Source organism: Triticum aestivum, chromosome 2B, assembly GCF_018294505.1.
Source record: "Triticum aestivum cultivar Chinese Spring chromosome 2B, IWGSC CS RefSeq v2.1, whole genome shotgun sequence".
Taxonomy (NCBI): Eukaryota; Viridiplantae; Streptophyta; class Magnoliopsida; order Poales; family Poaceae; genus Triticum; species Triticum aestivum.
The window spans coordinates 529,210,730-529,231,207 of NC_057798.1; the positions used below are offsets into that span (position 1 = coordinate 529,210,730).

General features: G+C 44.3%; 1 protein-coding gene across 1 annotated transcript in view; it reads right to left on the reverse strand.

Annotated features, from left to right (window-relative positions):
- The window catches only part of LOC123039281 (uncharacterized), a 37,019-nt gene extending 20,141 nt beyond the window's left edge, over positions 1–16,878 (reverse strand). Inside the window, exon 1 of the mRNA XM_044462507.1 lies at positions 16,629–16,878. Coding sequence (XP_044318442.1) covers positions 16,629–16,878 — 250 coding nt within the window. The remainder of the gene's footprint in view (positions 1–16,628) is intronic.
- Between the last annotated feature and the right edge of the window lie 3,600 nt (positions 16,879–20,478).

Here is a 20,478-nt window from a genome sequence, read left to right on the forward strand (position 1 = left end):
GCCTCGACGCCGCCTCGACGCCGCCCCGCCACCCCGACGCCGCCCCGACGCCGCCTCGACCCCGCCCCGACGCCGCTGCCCCGCCACCTCGACGCTGCCCCGCCGCCTCGACGCGACCCCGCCGCCCGGACGCCGCCCCGTCCACACCACCGTCGCCGGAGCACCACCACCACCACCCGTCGCCGGAGCATCCTTATCCTCTCCGACCGCCTCCTCCACCCCGGCCCGCTCCTCCAAGGTAAGCTACTGTTCTGCATTAGAGAAGTTAAGGGGAGTTAGAATATTCTGCTGTTAGATTTGATCGGTTTCTACCAATTTATAGCTGAACTAGCCTAAGGCTTAAGTAAAATGCTACTGTTTGATTCTCTCTGAAGAAGTAAATGACGTGAAATACCAAGCAAACAACTTATTACTTCTGTAGACAAGAGTTAGCTTAGGGCTTGATGGAATGATGTTTAGGGCTTTAGGCTACTTCATAAGTGTTATTTAGTATAGTGTGTGCATACAAAATTCCAGCAAATATCATAGATATATGATATATCATGTTCCAGCAAATATCAAACATATATGATGTATCTGTCTAAAAATGAAAGGAACTCCCTGCCTTGCAAAAGAAAGTGCAGTATTTCTGCCATTCTGTTTGGTACTTTGTAAGTAGAGATCACATATGTTTTCATATTTCATTTCAAAGGAACTATTTGGTTCAGTCCTCACATCATAATATTCCACAAATTATGCCTACGCAAATTGCCTATTTTCTTGTATTTTGTACGATCTTCATTTATTTATTTATGTTTAAGGGAGTAAGATATTTTATTTACCGTTCACCTTATATTGCTTCATGTGAAATTTGAAAATGCGACTCGGTCATCTTCACACATAGAACAATACAAATAAAAGAAAAAAATCAATCCATCTTAACAAAATTATGGAGCTATATTTTGATTAGTACAAAATTTCGTTCCTGCGTGAACTGGGCCCAGACATGCCGGACCTAGGTCAAAAATCTGCTTCATTGTAGGCTAAGGGACAACTTAGATGAGTAAGGTACATATCATATTCCTGGGGAGATAATCTTGACAGAGCTGCCATGGTGGAAGACCAGGCAACATCTGTCAACCAAGGGATCGGATGTATTTATCTTCATGGTCCCAAACTCCCAAATCAAACCAAAAGCAAGGCAAAATTAACAGAAACCACCAAAAGGGAACTGACAAGATGCTATGCATAGATCTTAAAGAAACAGAAATAAACAATGAAGCTCAATAGTTATTTCACAAGACACTAGCCATGATCTCTACTTGTTTGAACAGAATGGAGTAAATCAGAACAAAGTATATGTAATATTCACAGAGGCCTAGACCAACTTCTCGGCACAACTAAACAAAGCTGCACCATGAGTACCCATGTAAAAGCCTCATCATAAGTACCTGTCACATTTCATCATTTTCATCTCCATTCCACTAGACATAACAAAGCTAGGGCAAGAGCAAAACATCATGTTTACAAAGGCAGTAATCCTGAGGACTGAGTTTGCAGTGCTAGACCATCCACCATGATGTGTAGGCATGCAAAAATCATTTATGCAACTGTAAGAGTACCAACCAGATTACACAAATCATTTTTTCTTCAGAAGTGTGTCATAATTTCCCTGTCCTAATTGTTGTTTTGATTCAGAAATGATGATTTGCTACAACCAGTGCATGCATGCCTTTTTTCTTCTTCATTTTTAGTAAAGTGCTCTGTTCTGGGTCATGGACTTTGTGCCATGGACCAGTGCATGCATGCTGCTGCTGCTGCTGTACTACTTGTCAAGTGATGCTGCTGCTGCTATCTGCGAGCTGCTGCTAGTTGTGATTTTGTCAAGTGATGCTGCTGCTACTTGTGATCTTCTAAAATGACCCCTTTCTCCTGAAACGTTGATTAATTTCCGTTTCGGTTGAGAAATGGGGCACTCCAAGGTCAAGAAAATTAGCAAAGGTCATGCCCAATTTTCTTGACCTAGAAGGTGCCCGATTCTCAACCGAAATAAAAATTAATTTGCTTTAGTGGTTGGATTAGTTTAGTATTTTTTGTCCATATAATACTATTTTGTTGCTTCATACTTGTACTGCTCCTGCTGTTAGTGTACAGTAGAATAAGAATTACTCCTACGAAGGAGTACAATGTTGATTGCTTGCTTGCTTACATATGTGATTAATTAATTAATGGCCAAGATGTCTTTGAGCCTAGTCTACAACGTTGATTACTCTGCTCTGTTGCAAACGCGTAGAGCATACTTGCGCCGGCAAGCAACTGGTTTGAGAATACTCATACTTTTTCTATTTATTTAACCGTCACTTGTTGCAACTAGTAATGTTATAATAAAATTGTTAATGATGCTATTTACCATTAAAAACGCCTTCTGGTTGTCTTTGGACTTTGGTTGTAGTATAGGACCTTGTATTCGGCGGGCAAACAATAATTGAGAATAGTATATATCGTGCTGCTTTTGGTCTTGATAATGTTTCTCGTGTGGCATTGATTGACAAGTAACAGTTGGCCCGGTCACAATTGCAACAAAGGGAAGCGACACAAAAAATTGTTACATGAAAATGGATCGGATAGACATGTCTGTGCGGGTAGCGGACTGATGGATATCCTTGGTTGTATACATCTTATTCAGCTCGCAACCAATAACCGCGGAATGGTTTGACAAATGTATTATGCTCTTTCTTGTCTCGATAATGTGTCTTGGGGTCATATCGAGCTAAACTTTAGTAGTATACTCATAGCAAATGCCTCGTCATTTCACGTGGTGTTGAGTCAAGAAATAACGTACCGGGCGGCTGAATACGAGCATGCGGTGTGTCCTCTCGACCCGTCGACCCCCTTTTCCAGTTGTCCTTACCCTTTAGCTCAACATCAATTCGACCACAAAAACAAGAACAAAAAGTGTTGCCTATGAACAAAAATAGTATTCTTATTCTTTAGTGGTTGGATTATCATGCAACAGTGCCTTCAAGATCCAAGGCAATATCACAAACATCATAGGCAATTTGACCAAACTCACAACCTTGTATCTTTGCAGCAACCAACTTTCTAGACACACCCCTCAAGAACTAGGTTACCCTGAGAATGTGGACTTGGACCTTAGCAACAACACACTAACAGGTTCTATCCCAAAACACCTAGGCAATATCACAAACATCTCTCAATTGTTCCTTGACAATAACCAACTTTTTGGCGACATTCCTCGAGAATTAGGTTATTTGGTCAACTTAGAGATCTTGTTCCTTGACAATAACCAACTTTTTGACCAAACTTTGTTTCTATTTAGAGAGAAACATGGCCCACAACGATGAGGCCGGGGGTTCAGGCGGCAAGGCATTATGGGAGTTGTCCCAGGAGATGGAGGAACAACCTCACTTCTATGAGGACGCCGCCTTCCCCACCGATCCTAATACCACGGATGGTGCCGCCGAGGATGACCACACTGATGCCACCACTGATGGTGCCGCCGAGGATGCCACCACTGATGATGGCGGCGCACGCACAGATGGCAGCCAACCGAAGAGGCAACGGAAGGACCGGCGCCCGATCGTGCTCCGCACCCTCAAGGAGGAAGTTACTGAAGTGGACTCCAACGGGAATCCAACGGCGCCCGAACGAATAGTCAAGGGGTACTCGCTTCAGCTCGGGTGCATTGTCCGGAGCACCGTCTCGATCAACACCGAGAACCTGAGGCATCCTGACCGAGGGAATTTGCGCCACCTCCTCTTCACGAAGCTGCACGAACGATACAAGTTCCCCGCTGAATTTGAAAACACAAGCCTCAAAGGGAATAAAGTGAACAATGCTGCCCTCACGAAGATGAGCAAGGCCCTGTCTACTTGGAAAAGCAATGTGAAGAGAATGATCGAGAAAGGTGAGAGTTATCAGAAGATCAAGGAGAAAAATCCTTCGATCACCGAAGATGACTACAACGACTTCAAGATCAATTGCTCGAGCACCGCAAGCTCCCAATCAAGTGAGTGGGGGAAACAAATGCGGGAGCTGAACATAGGGGAACACACACTCGGTCCCGGTGGTTACAGAGTGGCGGAGCCTATATGGGACAAGGAGGAGGCGGACCGTGCCGAGCAAGGCCTACCGCCCCTCTTCGATAAATACGGTGACAAGCAGACCAGGAACTTTGTTAGGGCCCGGTACAAGAAGGACCCGAAAACAAAGGAGCTTACCACGGATCCGAAGACCAGGCAGCTTGAGCTTGTTCTAGTAAGGAATACACCCCCGCGTAATTAGCTCCATATGGTTGCATTCTAATTAATGAAGCCAAATTTCTAAATGGTTCACATTCCTTCCACAGGCGACTGAAAGCAGTAGCGTGGGGTCGACTAAGAGCAACCCTTGGGACACCACTCTAAATAGGGGGTTGAATGTAATGAAGAACAAGGATAAGCTCAGTAAGCCGACGTCAGCTGGTCGTGTGGCCGGCAAAGGCTTGTCGACAAAATGGGGGTCATACTATACCGCTGGTGTGCGGAAGGAGAAAAAGACCAGCTCGGAAAGCCAGGCGCGAGAGGTTCAAGAACTCAAGGCACAGGTGGCGCGGATTCCGGAGATTGTCCAAGAGCAAGTGGAACAACGACTCGGAGCGACGATCACCGCCCTTGTGCCTACCTTGATCTCGGGGTTGAGTGCGTGGATTGCGGGCGGCCAACAGGGGCGCCCCCGATTCCTAGCTTCACGGCCAGCAACTCGCATAATGCGATGGCGGGGCCATTGGTGCCTCCGGCGGAGGCGGCATTGGTGTCTCCGACGCCGGCACGGGAGCTTAATGCACCCGGGTGTACGCCGGTCGGCACCTCTTCAGCAAGCGGCCCCTCCGTCAACTACACGCCCGCCGTTGGCGGTGCCTCGACATTAGCCGAGCTCGACGCCATCATCACGGTAACTAATTAAGCCTCTCTCGGCTGAGGACTTCATCTCCTTGCCTTTGACTGGGCATCCCTGACGCCCTACATGTTTTCGCAGGGCGCCGCCGACGTTCCGTGCACTCTCCTCCACTTCGTGAACAACGAGTTGGTCGATGTCGCCAAGGGCAAAATCGTTCAACCGGGCAACCCCTTGTTCCACGGTACCCAGATGCCACCCAACTTGTTTAGGGTTCAACTGGTTCGGGTGCTGCCAGGCTGCGACGACTTGTTACCTCTGATTCGACCCGTCGGGGCCGACGATGAAGACGTGATGACCCTCAGCGCCTGCCTGAGATGGCCCCTGCTTTGGCCGAAGAGCCAGATTCGTTTGGGGGCAGGGGACACCACCCCAAAGACAACACCGCCAGTCGTGCCGGCGCCAAGTCGGCCCCATGGCAAGACCGCCGTAACGGTGCCGGACATCCCTATGCCACTGGATCCAAACATGCATATGGCACAGGATCAGAACGACGACGACGACGACGATGATACATTTGGCAACGTCGATCAGTACTTTGCCGAGCATGGGTACGATGGCGACTTCATGGGGCCTCCTTCTCAAGAACCAAACCCAACAAAAGGCGTGTGCGATCTAGCTCGTACCGCGGAGAAGCCAAGTTGCAACAGGCGCCGTCTGGCGTTCAGCTCTCAGGAGACGCCTCCAGCTGCCGACTTCACCGAGCCTCAGATAGGCGAGGTGCGAAATATTATCAGCCCCAACACACTCAAGAAGGCGGTCTGTGAGTAGAACTCGGTCCCATTACAGGAGAAGAAGAAGGCACGCAAAAGAAAGACTAAGAAGGGTGCGAGCCAACCGGCACCGAGTACGATCCGTGCTCAGGACGGGCCACCTTCACCGCAGGATATCTCGAGGAGGGTGCATGTGGCGGGTAGGGCGATGCTACCGACAAATATGCTCAATGCTGCAACCGGTGCTATGCGGAGTCTGCATGACAGTGTTCTTGCTTTGGAGAAGCGGCGTCTCAGGGAGAAGGATGTGGCATACCCGGTTTTCGTGGTCAAGGTGCCAGAGGGCAAGGGCTTTGTGGATAACTCCATCGGGCGTACGATCGTCCTGCATTTTGATGACATCCACGCTATGTTGAACCTTCATCCGCTGCACTACACCTTCATTCGGCTATTTTCGCTGAGTATGGAGATGCGGATCATTCCCGACAAGACCCTGGACATCGTGATAGTCGACCCCTTCTACATGCGTGCCAAGATCTTGGGCAGCGCTGGGGACCGGCAAGTCGCGAGTTCTTACCTCGAAGGCGTCATTCTGGCAAACCAAGATAAGGATAACTTCCTCGTGCCTTACTTTCCCGAGTAAGTCCTCCCCTCAACCGGCCCGTAACATATGAATTCTTACTTTTCGATCGTTTTTCTTTTAACATTCCGTGTTTTCTGCAGTGACACACGTTGCACGCTCATCCTCCTAAGCCCCAAATATTCCATTGCCACGTATTTCGACCCGGACCGTCAGTCGAACGTAGACTACACAAATGTCAAGAAGGTTCTTGATGATGTTCTCCCCGGCTACGCCCAATCTGGAGGCACCTTCACCAGGCCTATTCGTAAGTACGGCAAGCACGTGTTCTCCCACAATACGATGTTCTGCTGCGTCAAGCAGCCGCCTGGCGGTCAGAAGGGTGCCTACTACGCCATCCATCACATGCGGGCGATCGTACGGGACCATCATCAACTTCTGCTACCGAGTAAACTCAAAGATTGGGCCGCGAGCGTGTCGGCAATCCAGGACGCGGACCTCCGACAAGAATTCTTTCGCATCCAGTCGGAGTTTGCGGAAATCATCCATCAAGATGTCCTTCGTACCTCGGGGCAGTTCTACCTCAGAAATCAACCGTCCAACAGTGACATCGACACAATGCTACAAATGCAGGATGACAACGCCCGTTCTTTCATGACTCCCACGATAGACGGCGGCTTCATCCACGCTCCGGTCCCTTGAGTCGAGTTGTCTAGTTCTGAAACATCGATTGGCTCATGTTGTAATTAAACTTTAATGAACTTGTAGTATGTCTCTTTGGTTTTGAGAGTCGTTCAACTTAGATGTAATCGATGCTATTAATGTCTTGCTTTTCTCTTCCGATCGTTCTGTTGCATACTTATATATTGCTTATGTATTGTCTGTGAATTGGTACTAACGTTTCGTTTGGCTAGTGCATAGCGATGCCGACGTATGTCGTGTATAAGGGTAAGGTTCCCGGAGTCTACGATGACTGGGAGGAGTGTCGGAGACAGGTTCACCGATTCAGCGGTAACAGTTACAAAGGGTACACCACTAGGGCCGAGGCCAAATCTAGATACGCCCGCTATCTAGCGGGAGAGGGGAGGGAGCGTTGGAGGAAGCGGATGAAGACGAGTTTCATCGTGATGACCGCAACTCTCTTCTATGTTATGGTAGTTTAGATGATCGATATCGACTTGTAATGTGAAGACAGACTCGCTACTCGCGGTCTCGAGACTTGTAATATAATGTTCTATCTTTGTTCGGTCTTTTCAATTCGGAGACTAATATGATGAATTGTATTCGGAGACTAATATGATGAGTTGTATTCAAAGACTATACATTTAATGAATCTGTTGTTGATGTGTGCTGTCTATATTTTGTCAAACTATACATTTTGTAACCTGTGCAAAAAACAGAAAATAAAAAAATAAAAAAACCTAATATTCATACTAATGGCGCATCACATGACAGTGCGCCATTAGTATGACAGTGCATACTAATGGCGCATCACTGGGCAGTGCGCCATTAGTATGCCGCGGTTACTAATGGCGCATCCAGAGGTGGTGTGCCATTAGTATGCCAAAGCACCTGGGTATACATGGCCCCTGGGAGGCATACTAATGGCGCACGCTGGCCTACACTAATGGCGCACCCGCGGTGCGCCATTAGTATACCAGATACTAATGGCGCACCAGGTGGTGCGCCATTAGTAACAATTACTAATGGCCTGCTGTTAATGGCGCACCACAGATGCGCCATTAATGGCCATATTAGGTGCGCCATTAGTAGGGGTTTTTCTAGTAGTGAGCACTATGGGTGGAATAGAATATGATGATGGGGATTGTGTGGAGAAGACAAAAAAGGAGAAAGTCTAACATTGACGAGGATAATCAACGGGCTCTGGAGATGCCCATCAATTGATGTCAACATGAGGAGTAGGGATTGCCATGCAACGGATGCACTAGAGCTAGGAATGCTCAACAAAAGAAAACTAGTGGGTGTGCATCCAACTCGCTTGCTCACGAAGACCTAGGGAATTTGAGGAAGCCCATCGTAGGAATATACAAGGCAAGTTCTATAATGAAAAATCCCCACTAGTATAAAAAGACAACTTATGAGACTCACTACATGAGGAACAAGGTGCTACTTTGAAGCACAATATATGAGACTCACTACATGAAGAACAAGGTGCTACTTTCAAGCACAAGTGTGGAAAAAAAAGAGATAGTAGCATTGCCCTTTTATTTTCTTTTTTTATTTTATTTTTTTGGGCCTTTCTTTTTTTTGGCCTTTTTTTGGGCAATGCTCTAATAATGATGATCATCACACTTCTATTGATTACAACACAAGGATTACAACTCGAAACTTAGAACAAGATATGACTCTATATGAATGCCTCCGGCGGTGTACCGGGATGGTGCAATGAATCAAGAGTGACATGTATGGAAAATAATGCATGGTGGCTTTGCCACAAATACGATGTCAACTACAAGATCATGCAATGGCAATAAGACAAAAGTAATGTATGTCATGATGATGATGGTGGAAGTTGCATGGCAATATATCTCGGAATCGCTATGGAAATGCCATGATAGGTAGGTATGGTGGCTGTTTTGAGGAAGATATAAGGAGGTTTATGTGTGATAGAGTGTATCGTATCACGGGGTTTGGATGCACCGGTGAAGTTTGCACCAACTCTCAAGGTGAGAAAGGGCAATGCACGGTACCGAAGAGGCTAGCAAAGGTGGAAAGGTGAGAGTGCGTATAATCCATGGACTCAACATTAGTCAAAAGAACTCATATACTTGTTGCAAAAATTTAGAAGTCATCAAAAACCAAGTACTACATGCATGCTCCTAGGGGGATAGATTGGTAGGAAAAGACCATCGCTCGTCCCTGACCGCCACTCATAAGGATGCACAAACTAGGTACACTTCATGTTTCAAATTTGTTACACAACTTTAACCATACGTGCATGCTACGGGACTTGCAAACTTCAACACAAGTATTTCTCAAATTCATAATCACCCAACTAGCACGACTTTGATATTATCACCTCCATATCTCAAAACAATTATCAAGTATCAAACTTTTCTTAGTATTCAACACACTCATAAGAAAGTTTCACATATCTTGAATACCAAGTATATTAATATTAAGCAAATTACCATGCTATTAACGACTCTCAAAATAATCTAAGTGAAGCATGAGAGATCAATAGTTTCTTCAAAACAAATCCACCACCGTGCTCCAAAAGATATAAGTGATGCACTAGAGCAAATGACAAACTACTCCGAAAGATATAAGTGAAGATCAATGAGTAGCTAAATAATCATGTAACTATATGAAGACTCTCCCATCTAATAATTTCAGATCTTGGTACCTTATTCAAACAGCAAGCAAAGCTAAATAAAATAAAATGACGCTCCAAGCAAAACACATATCATGTGGTGAATAAAAATATAGCTCCAAGTAAAGTTACCGATGAACGAAGACGAAAGAGGGGATGCCTTACGGGGCATCCCCAAGCTTAGGCGCTTGAGTCTTCCTTGAATATTACCTTAGGGTGCCTTGGTCATACCCAAGCTTAGGCTCTTGCCACTCCTTATTCCGTAGTCCATCGAATCTTTACCCAAAACTTGAAAACTTCACAACACAAAACTTAACAGAAAACTCGTAAGCTCCGTTAGTATAAGAAAATAAAACAACCACTTAGGTACTGTAATGAACTCATTCTAAATTCATATTTGTGTAATATCTACTGTGTTCCAACTTATCTATGGTTCATACCCTCCGATACTACTCATAGATTCATCAAAATAAGCAAACAACACATAGAAAACAGAATCTGTCAAAAACAGAATAGTCTGTAGTAATCTGTATCAAACGTATACTTCTGTAACTCCAAAAATTCTACCAAAGTAGGACGACCTGAGAAATTTGTGTACCAATCCAGAGCAAAAAGAATCATATCAGAAGCACGTTCCTGTGAATTAACAAAACTAATATACTGGGTGCAAAAAGTTTCTGATTCTCAGCAGGATCAACACAACTATCATCGTAAGCCATCCTAAAGGTCTTACTTGGAACTTTATTGAAACAAAAACTATAAAACATGATTAATACAGTAGCATAATCATGTGAACACACAAAAACAGTAAGGATAAGTATTGGGTTGTCTCCCAACAAGCGCTTTTCTTTAATGTCTTTCTAGCTAGGCATGATGATGACAATGATGCTCACATAAAAGATAAGAATTGAAACATAACGGGAGTATCATGAAGCATATGACTAGCACTTTTAAGTCTAACCCACTTCCTATGCATAGGGATTTTGTGAGAAAACAACTTATTGGGACAATAATCAGCTAGCATAGGAAGGTAAAACAAGCATAGCTTCAAAATTTGAAGCACATAGAGAGGAAACTTGATATTATTGCAATTCCTACAAGCATATATTCCTCCCTCATAATAATTTTCAGTAGCATCATGTATGAATTCAACAATATAACCAGCACCTAAAGCATTCTTTTCATGATCTACTTGTATAGAAAATTTACTACTCTCCACATAAGCAAAATTCTTCTCATTCGGAATAGTGGGAGTATCATAAGAGACTTGAACACTAAAAATTGTTTCCACATTAAGAGAGTAATGTTCAGAGAAAGGGTAATCATAATCATGACAAGATTTGTAAATATAATCATCACTACTTTTTATAGCATAAGTTTCATCACAATAATCATCATAAGTAGCAACTTCGTTCTCATCATAATCGATTGAAACCTCTCCCAAGATAGTGGAATCACTAAATAAAGTTGACACTCTTCCAAATCCACTTTCATATTCATCACAATAAAATTCAACATCCTCCAAAATAGTGGGATCACTACTTCCTAAAGTTGACACTCTTCCAAACCCACTTTCATCAATATAATCATCATAGGTAGGAGGCATGCTATCATCATAACAACTTTGCATATCAAAACTTGAGATGCTAAAAATATCATCTTCATTAAACATAGCAACCCCAAGCTTGGGACAAACATTAATTCCAGCAAATATATTCTAAAATATTTCATCCCAATCAAACATAGCTTCCCCAAGCTTGGGCCCTTTCGTATCATAAGCATAATCACTCTCATCATTAAAAATATTGATAGCACCAATAGTATAGCAATTATCATCATCACAATGAGTAGTAGGGGCAACATCATTTGGGAGGGATACCTTTTTACCTTTGTTGCTCCTTCTTTTCTTTTTCTTCTTCAAATTATGTGTAGGTTCAACCTTCCTCTTTGAGCTCCTTATTGATGAGATTGGTTGAATAGAAAGCTCCTCCTCGTTACCTGATTCATCATAAGAAATAATAGGAGGAGATTGGGAAGTCTCTTCCCTTTCGTTAGCATTCTCTTCATCTTCTATTTGTTTTCTTTTCTTTATGTAATTGGCAATATAAGGATTTTTAATGCAATTCACCACACAATACATATAAATCTTCTCTAGATCAAAATCAAGAAGTCTATCAAGATTAAATTTTGGAATACCCTCAGTTATACGTTTCATTTCTTCATAACCCAAAAGAAGGCTAAGCTCTTTATGATGCTCAAGGGTAATCAAATTATCAGAATATTTGGACACGACTTGATCATAAAACAAATAGCATTGGAGCTTTGAATGACCATGTTCATTGCAAAGTTCACAAGGAGCGCGAAAAATATTGAATCTTTCAGCACATTTATCTAGCTCTTCTTGCAACAATTTGGTTTGTAAGTACTTATGCCTCTTGCAATAAATATCTTCTCTATTTGGTGTGTTCATGCAAACATGCACTCCACAAAAGTTGACATGCTCATAAGAGATATTTTCATCATAACTAGTGCAATCATCACTAGCATCATGGATATTCAAAGAATTCGTACTAACAACATTGCAATCATGCTCATCATTAAATGATTTACTGCCAAACAATTTAGAGATTTCTTCTTCTAGCACTTGAGCACAATTATCCTTTTCATCATACTCACGAAAGATATTAAAAAGGTGAAGCATATGAGACAAACTCAACTCCATTTTTTGTAATTTTCTTTTATAGACTAACTAGTGCTAAAACAAGAAACAAAAAGATTCGATTGCAAGATCTAAAGATATACCTTCACTTACCTAGCCTCCCCGACAACGGCGCCAGAAAAGAGCTTGATGTCTACTACACAACCTTCTTCTTGTAGATGTTGTTGGGCCTGCAAGTGCACAGGTTTGTAGGACAGTAGCAAATTTCCCTCAAGTGGATGACCTAAGGTTTATCAATCCGTAGGAGGTGTAGGATGAAGATGGTCTCTCTCAAGCAACCCTGCAACCAAATAATAAAGAGTCTCTTGTGTCCCCAACACACTCAATACAATGGTAAATTGTATAGGTGCACTAGTTCGGCAAAGAGATGGTGATACAAGTGCAATATGGATGGTAGATAAAGGTTTTTGTAATCTGAAATAATAAAAACAGCAAGGTAACTAATGATAAAAGTGAGCGTAAACGGTATTGCAATGATAGGAAACAAGGCCTAGGGTTCATACTTTCACTAGTGCAAGTTCTCTCAACAAAATAACATAGATAGATCATATAACAAGCCCTCAACATGCAACAAAGAGTCACTCTGAAGCCACTAATAGCGGATAACAAACGTAGAGATTATGGTAGGGTACGAAACCACCTCAAAGTTATTCTTTCGGATCGATCTATAAAAGAGTTCGTACTAGAATAACACCTTAAGACACAAATCAACCAAAACCCTAATGTCACCTAGATACTCCATTGTCACCTCAAGTATCCGTGGGCATGATTATACGATATGCATCACACAATCTCAGATTCATCCAACCAACATAAAAGTACTTCAAAGAGTGCCCCAAAGTTTCTACCGGAGAGTCAAGAACGTGTGCCAACCCCTATGCATAGGTTCCCAATGTCACGAAACCCGCAAGTTGATCACCGAAACATACATCAAGTGGCACATGATATCCCATCGTCACCACATATAATCACGACAAGACATACATCAAGTGTTCTCATAAAAGACTCAATCCGATAAGATAACTTCAAAAGGGGAAACTCAATTCATCACAAGAGAGAAGAGGGGGAGAAACATCATAAGATCCAACTACAATAGCAAAGGTCGGGATACATCAAGATCGTGCCATAGAGGAACACGAAAGAGAACACGAGAGAGAGAGAGAGAGAGAGAGAGAGAGAGAGAGAGAGAGATCAAACACATAGCTACTGGTACATACCCTCAGCCCCGAGGGTGAACTACTCCCTACTCGTCATGGATAGCGCCGGGATGATGAAGATGGCCACCGGTGATGGGATCCCCCTCCGGCAGGGTGCCGGAATGGGCTCCCGAGAGGTTTTGGTGGCTACAGAGGCTTGCGGCAGCGGAACTACCGATCTATCTTTTGTTCTGGAAGTTTTAGGGTACGTAGGTATATATGGGTCTAGGGGGTACGTCGGTGGACCTCCGGGGTGCTCACAAGGTAGGGGGCGCGCCCCCCACTCTCGTGGGCAGCCCGGGACTCCCCTGACGTGCACTCCAAGCCCATCAGGTTGGTTTCCTTCCAAAATTAACTTCTCAAGTTGATTTCGTTCCGTTTTGACACCGTCTGATATTCCTTTTCCTCGAAACACTGAAATAGGCATAAAACAGCAAATCTGGGCTGGGCCTCCGGTTAATAGGTTAGTCCCAAAAATAATATAAAAGTGGATAATAAAGCCCAATATTGCCTAAAACAGTAGATAAAGTAGCATGGAGTAATCAAAAATTATAGATACATTGGAGACGTATCACTACACTACATATGCATGGGTATATGTGTAAAAAGTCAATATCGATGGACTGAACTGCAGAATGCCAGAATAAGAGGGCGATAGCTAGTCCTATCGAAGACTTCGCTTCTGGTAGCCTCCGTCTTGCAGCATGTAGAAGAGAGTAGATTGAAGTCCTCCAAGTAGCATCGCATAGCATAATCCTACCCGACGATCCTCCCCTCGTCGCCCTGCGGAAAAGCGATCACCGGGTTGTCTGTGGAACTTGTCTGGGTGTGTTTTATTAAGTATCTAGTTCTAGTTGTCATGAGGTCAAGGTACAACTCCGGGTCGTCCTTTTATCGAGGGACACGGCTACTCGAATAGATAAACTTCCCTGCAGGGGTGCACCACATAACCCAACACGTTCGATCCCATTTGGCCGGACACACTTTCTTGGGTCATGCCCGGCCTCGAAAGATCAACATGTCGCAGCCCCACCTAGGCACAACAGAGAGGTCAGCACGCCGGTCTAAATCCTATGGCGCAGGGGTCTGGGCCCATCACCCATTGCACACATGCACGTTGCGAACGCGGCCGGAAGCAGACCTAGCCCCCTTAATACAAGTGCAGGCTTATGGTCCAATCCGGCGCGCGCTGCTTAGTCGCTGACATCACGAAGGCTTTGGCTGATACCACGACGTCGAGTGCCCATATCTTTCCCACGTAGTTGGTTAGTGCGTATAGGCCAGTGGCCAGACTCAGGTCAAATACCAAGATTTCGTTAAGCATGTTATTTTGAAGTAACCGCGGACGCCGACCAGGGCCAGGCCCACCTCTCTCCTAGGTGGTCTCAACCTGTCCTGTCACTCCACCACATAGTAACAGTCGGGGGCCGTCGGGAACCTAGGCCCACCTCTACCGGGATGGAGCCACCTGCCCCTTCAGCCCCCACATCGGAATCACTTGCGGGTACTCAACGAGCTGACCCGACTTTAGTCACCATCTGTATAGTATATGTATGTATAGTATATACCCGTGATCATCTCCCGAGTGATCACGACCCAATAGTATAGAATGACAGACTGACAAGAATGTAGGGCCACTAATGGTAAACTAGCATCCTATACTAAGCATTTAGGATTGCAGGTAAGGTATCAACAGATGTAGCAACAATGACAGGCTATGCAATAGAATAGGATTAATCGAAACAGTAACATGCTACACTACTCTAATGCAAGCAGTAGAGGGTAGAATAGGCGATATGTGGTGATCAAAGGAGGGGCTTGCCTGGTTGCTCTGGCAAGAAGGAGGGGTCGTCAACTCCGTAGTCAAACTGGGGGCGCCGGCAGTCTCGGGTTCTACCGAAAAGAAGTAATGGAGGGGGAACATAATAAATAGCAAAGCAATCAAAGCATCACAAAGCGTAACATGGCAATACGCGGTGCTAGAGATGACCTAACGCAGTAGTAGGTGATACCGACGAAGGAGGAAACATCCGGGAAAGTATCCCCAATGTTTCGCGTTTCCGGACAAATGAACCGGAGGTGAAATGTAGCATGTTCGCTATGTTAGGGATGTGTGGAGGATGAGCGGGCTGCTTATTCGGACGTGTCTCATCGTTCTAAGGAACTTTCATGTATAAAGTATTTTCATTCGAGCTACGGTTTATTTTATATGATTATTCGAAGTTTAAAAGATTTTCTGAATTTTCAGGATTTTTATTTTTAATTTGAAATTAAAAGAGCAAAATACTTTTGTCACCTAGTGTTACTCCAGCATATGAGTATTACAGTGGGGCCATGGGGTTGGGTTGACCCAGTCAAAGGTTGAATAGTCAAAGAGTGAATAGTGTAAGCGGGTTCCACGTGTCATTGACTATGGTCATTTAGACTTTAATTAAATTATATTAACTAATAGTGGGGGCTACTGTCATTGGCTAGTAGTTAAACTAACTAGTGATTAGCCCCCCAAGCTAATTTGCAAGGGCCAGCCAGTGGTGGCTGTGCACGCACAAAGCACAAAGCTTGTGCTCGGCCATGGCCTCAGCCAAGGCCATTAGTAGCAGCAGCCAGCGGCTTGGAGCATCAGCTAGCAGCGGCAACAGGAGGAAGCAGCAACATCTAGGAGCAGCAGCGACGGCAAGCACCAACGAAGGAAGCAGAGTAGCATCAGCAAGGTAGCAACAGCCAGCGGCAGTAGCACAAGAGCAGCAGGTACAGGCAGCGGGCGGACGCGCGAGCGTGGGCAGGCGCAGGGGCGCATCCAGGAGCAGATGGGTGAGGCCACACGCAGGACGGTGCACGCGGAGGCGTGGCCGGGCACAACCGGTCGCTTCCAGAGGCCAGCGAGCGAGGGCACGGGCGTGCCGATGCGAGCAGCAGTAGGTAGAAGGCAGCAGCAACACGCACCAGCAACAGAGGAGCAGCAGCGCACATGTACGCGGACACTGAACTTTTGCCATGGTGGACAAAGCTCACGGGACGGCCACGAACGGAACGGATTGAACCGGAGAAGAGGGGGAATCGGACGAGGAGCTAACCGCGGAGGCACATGGAGGTCCGTTGGTGGCTTAGGAGCTGCAGAGGCGACGGATCGATGAAGAGCAACGGTGAGGACCGAGGAAGAAGATGGCGTCGATCCGGTCGATGTGGTGGCCTCCCGGCCTCAATCCGGCGGCGTAGTCGACGTGGCGGACAGCGAAGGCGCTGCTTGAAAGGTCCCACCCCGCGGGGACGATAGGGAGCATGCGGACGAGGAGAACCATGGCGTTGATGGCTCGGCAGTGCGTGAGGAAGAAGGAGGCAGCGAGCGGGAGGAAAAGTGGCGAGGGTAGGGTTCTCCGGGGGGTTTGGGTGGCCTTATCCATCCACGCGATCGAGGCATCGCCGACGCGGGCACATCGCCGGCTATGGCGTCAGTAGATGAGCGACACGCCCTCCCGTGAACAGGAGGGAGGAGAGGCTCGGCTGGGCTGGGTCAATTTGCCTAATGGGCCACAGTGCCCAGTAAATTAAGTTTCCCTTTTTTTTGGTTTCCATTTATTTTCCTTTTTCATTTATTTATTCTTTTCTATTTTATTTTATTTTTCAAATCATTTTAGTTTTGTAAAATATTTAATTAGCCCCTATAATAGTAACATTAATTATACCACTGCCACAATAACTTTGGCACCTAGCTAAAATAGATTAGTATTTTATAAAATATAATAGGGGTATAATTAATTGGGTTTGCTATTGTTTTCATCACTTTAGGGTATTTAATTGTTTTATAAAGATGTTGTTCTCCACCAATATTATCCATGATTTATTTGTCACGTTAAGAACATTTTAGTTTTGACTTTTGAAAAACTCTAATTCTTTGACTTGATTTTGAATTTGAATTTTGAATAGGTTTTAAACTAACGCGAGATTAGCAACAGTAACTGAGGTGACATAGTATGATTAGCGTGGAATTACTGTAGCTTAATCATCCGGGCGTCACAATTCTCCTCCACTACAAGAAATCTCGTCCCGAGATTTTACGAGGTGGAATAAGGGGGGAAAGGTCTGGTTACAAAATTCTAACGAATCTTCTCGGTCTTGGTTGCTCTTCCCGAAGTAGTCGATCCTTTTCGTTGATGTCTTTAGTTCTCTGTTTTAGGGCATTGTGACAAAGTTATCATTCTTCCTTCAGGATCTTCATCGTACTTACGGAAAGATAAGAGGGGAATTCCGGGAGAATGGACCCTTGTAAGGTTGACTATCTGGTAGATAACATCGGGGAAGATGGCGGAAAGTAACCCTCGAATTGAAACCTTAGAAAATATCAAGGAGCAAGGTAAGAAGGTATCATGAGAAGTTTCGAGCGGGCAGGCAATCGTTCGGTGCCTAAAACAGGGGGTGAAAGGGGTTCGTAGCAACGGGAATAAGTATTGTGTCTGATACCAGAGTTGGTGATCCCTCGAAAGGTAGCTCGTGAATTACATACGAAGCCACACGTCAGGAATGACTATTGAAACAGGGGTGCATAGGAGAGTCAGGTTTCGATCATGTGGAACTGTGGGTTATGGGCCCACCATGTTGGTTAAAAGTAGGAAGGGCGATGATGTCTTACACGATCATGTAAGTAAGGCATGTCAGAGGATAGCCCGTCAGTTATGTCGGCAACAACATCGGTACCAAGGGCGAGGGACGAAGAGAACCATTCTCCTGCTCGTTGAACGAGGCGTACCATTAGGCAAAGTTCTCGTCCATCGATGGTCACCGGAATGTCATCAACAATAGTAACAGGGTCTTACCAACACGATTGTACACCTAGGTGTTTACATAAGCAGAAGAATATTACTGCTTAGATCATATAGATCACCAAAAAGGCTAAACAAAACAATGGAAAGAAAAAAGTGATCATCAGATTAAATGGAACAATGGAAAGAAAGATGTGTTTAAACACATTATTCAGGGGTATATCCTTCCCAGGGACAAATAGAGCATGATATGCACGACAAGATATAATGTAGAAAACCCTTTAGGAAAGGGGGGAGAAATTTCACGACATTACCCATACAACGGTGTTTGGATAATTTGATAAAGAAAATTTAGCATTGCGCTTCAAATGTTCTTATTGAAAATCAGAGTACCACATACATGCTTCGAGATAACATTGACATGGTCATCGTGTAAGGGGCAGATTTTGGATACACAAAGGATCCATCAAGAACAACTTATAGAATAAGTTTTACAATTTCATCATGGAAGAATGGATAACCTTGCTAACAAGAAAATTATAACAGTAGGTCCTCCGGTCAGGTGTACTAGGCATGACATCGCGTTACCGGGTCATATAACGACCAATGTTATAACTGTTGGAAATATGTCACAACCATCATATCTGACCGAGATTTAGATCTGATTGGTGTCAAAATACCTCAGACTCAGGATGCCTGAAAAGAAAAGGTGCGACACAATTTGATGAGATGACATTGTAAGATTCTGGGGAAATGAACTAAGGAAGCGAGTTCTGAAACAAGAGTTCATCATTAAACCAAGGAGAGGATGAGGGGTGGCTGATGGACTCAGCGACAATTCATCGAGAATTCCAAAGGATGGATTTCCACAATTATGTGAACAAGGAGATAACATTTGTCAGAGCAAATGATATAATGAGGTATGCTCAAGGAAAACATACCCAATTAAACATTGGTTGAAAGATGCACCTAAAATATGGGCTTAGGTAGCCTAATCAAGTTAGAATGATGATTCAATAACCAATAGTCTAAGAATGAACGGTCGACCATTAGCTTCAAAGCAATAGGGTTGCTAGAAGGGCAGAATCCAAATAGCACCGTTCACTTGTTCATATTCCCGGTTAGTCAATACGGGGACCAAGAAAGAATGGTGCTTGTGAGAAGTACCACTATACCAAGAATTCTTAAGAGGTGGAGCAATCCTTGCAACATCCTTGACATAAAGGACAGTAATACTTCAATGTAGAATATAATACAAACTGGATAGCAAGTTGCATCCTTAACATGAACAAGTTTGTGATGAAAGGAAGGTAAAGATGTTGTCAATGGTAACTCAAATTACCAAGGGACGAGGATGGCACTTACCATCATGAATTCAATTGATACCCTAGAAGGATTCAAACTGTTGATGATGATCACGGCAAATTTGTCGAGAGGTTTCAAGAAGATGTAACCGATCGGCGATGACATCAATTCAAAGGAATGCCGAAGCGAAAGGTTATTGGAACCACGAGTACGTCACAAAATCGAAATCAAGCTTGTTGATCAAGGCAAAATGATATGACGAGGAAGATCGACGTAAGATTAGCTCACCATTGAAATTTTTGCTCCAGGAAGGACCAAGTAGCACAGTTAAAACTTGAACGATAATGATGTAGCTGATCAGGCTAGGAATGAAAAGATGGAGTATTAAACTTCCCAACAACAAAGTACTAGGAGTACTGAATCACAACGTTGATTCGATTCACTATGCGGGGTTCTCGGTTGACGACAACCCAGTACCCATGGAGTGACTATGACAAGAAAAGGGTACTACTTCACCAAAAGTTCAAAGGGGTAGGGCAATAGCATGATATCCTCGAGATACCAGGGGGTAATACTCGAAAGTAGGACAGAATAAAGGTTGTACATGTGTAATGATCTGCAGAAGACAAGTACTTTAACTTTTCTGAGAAATGGGATCAAAGAAAAACAATAAGGTTGGTACCATGATTGTAATAGACCAAGTCCCAGATATAAGATGAACTTATACCAAGGGGGAAATTAATTTTAAGAGAAGCTTTAATGATAAGATCTACATCGTGTCCATGGGCATGAACACAAGGTTCAAGGTCGACTCCTACTTCTCTAATGCATAACCTTTCATTCACTTCTCGCATTCGAAGAAGTTGTAGTGTTGGAACCTTATCTGACGAAAAGCCAGTAGAGTATAACTCGCATAACTTCTGAGCTTACACATATTAG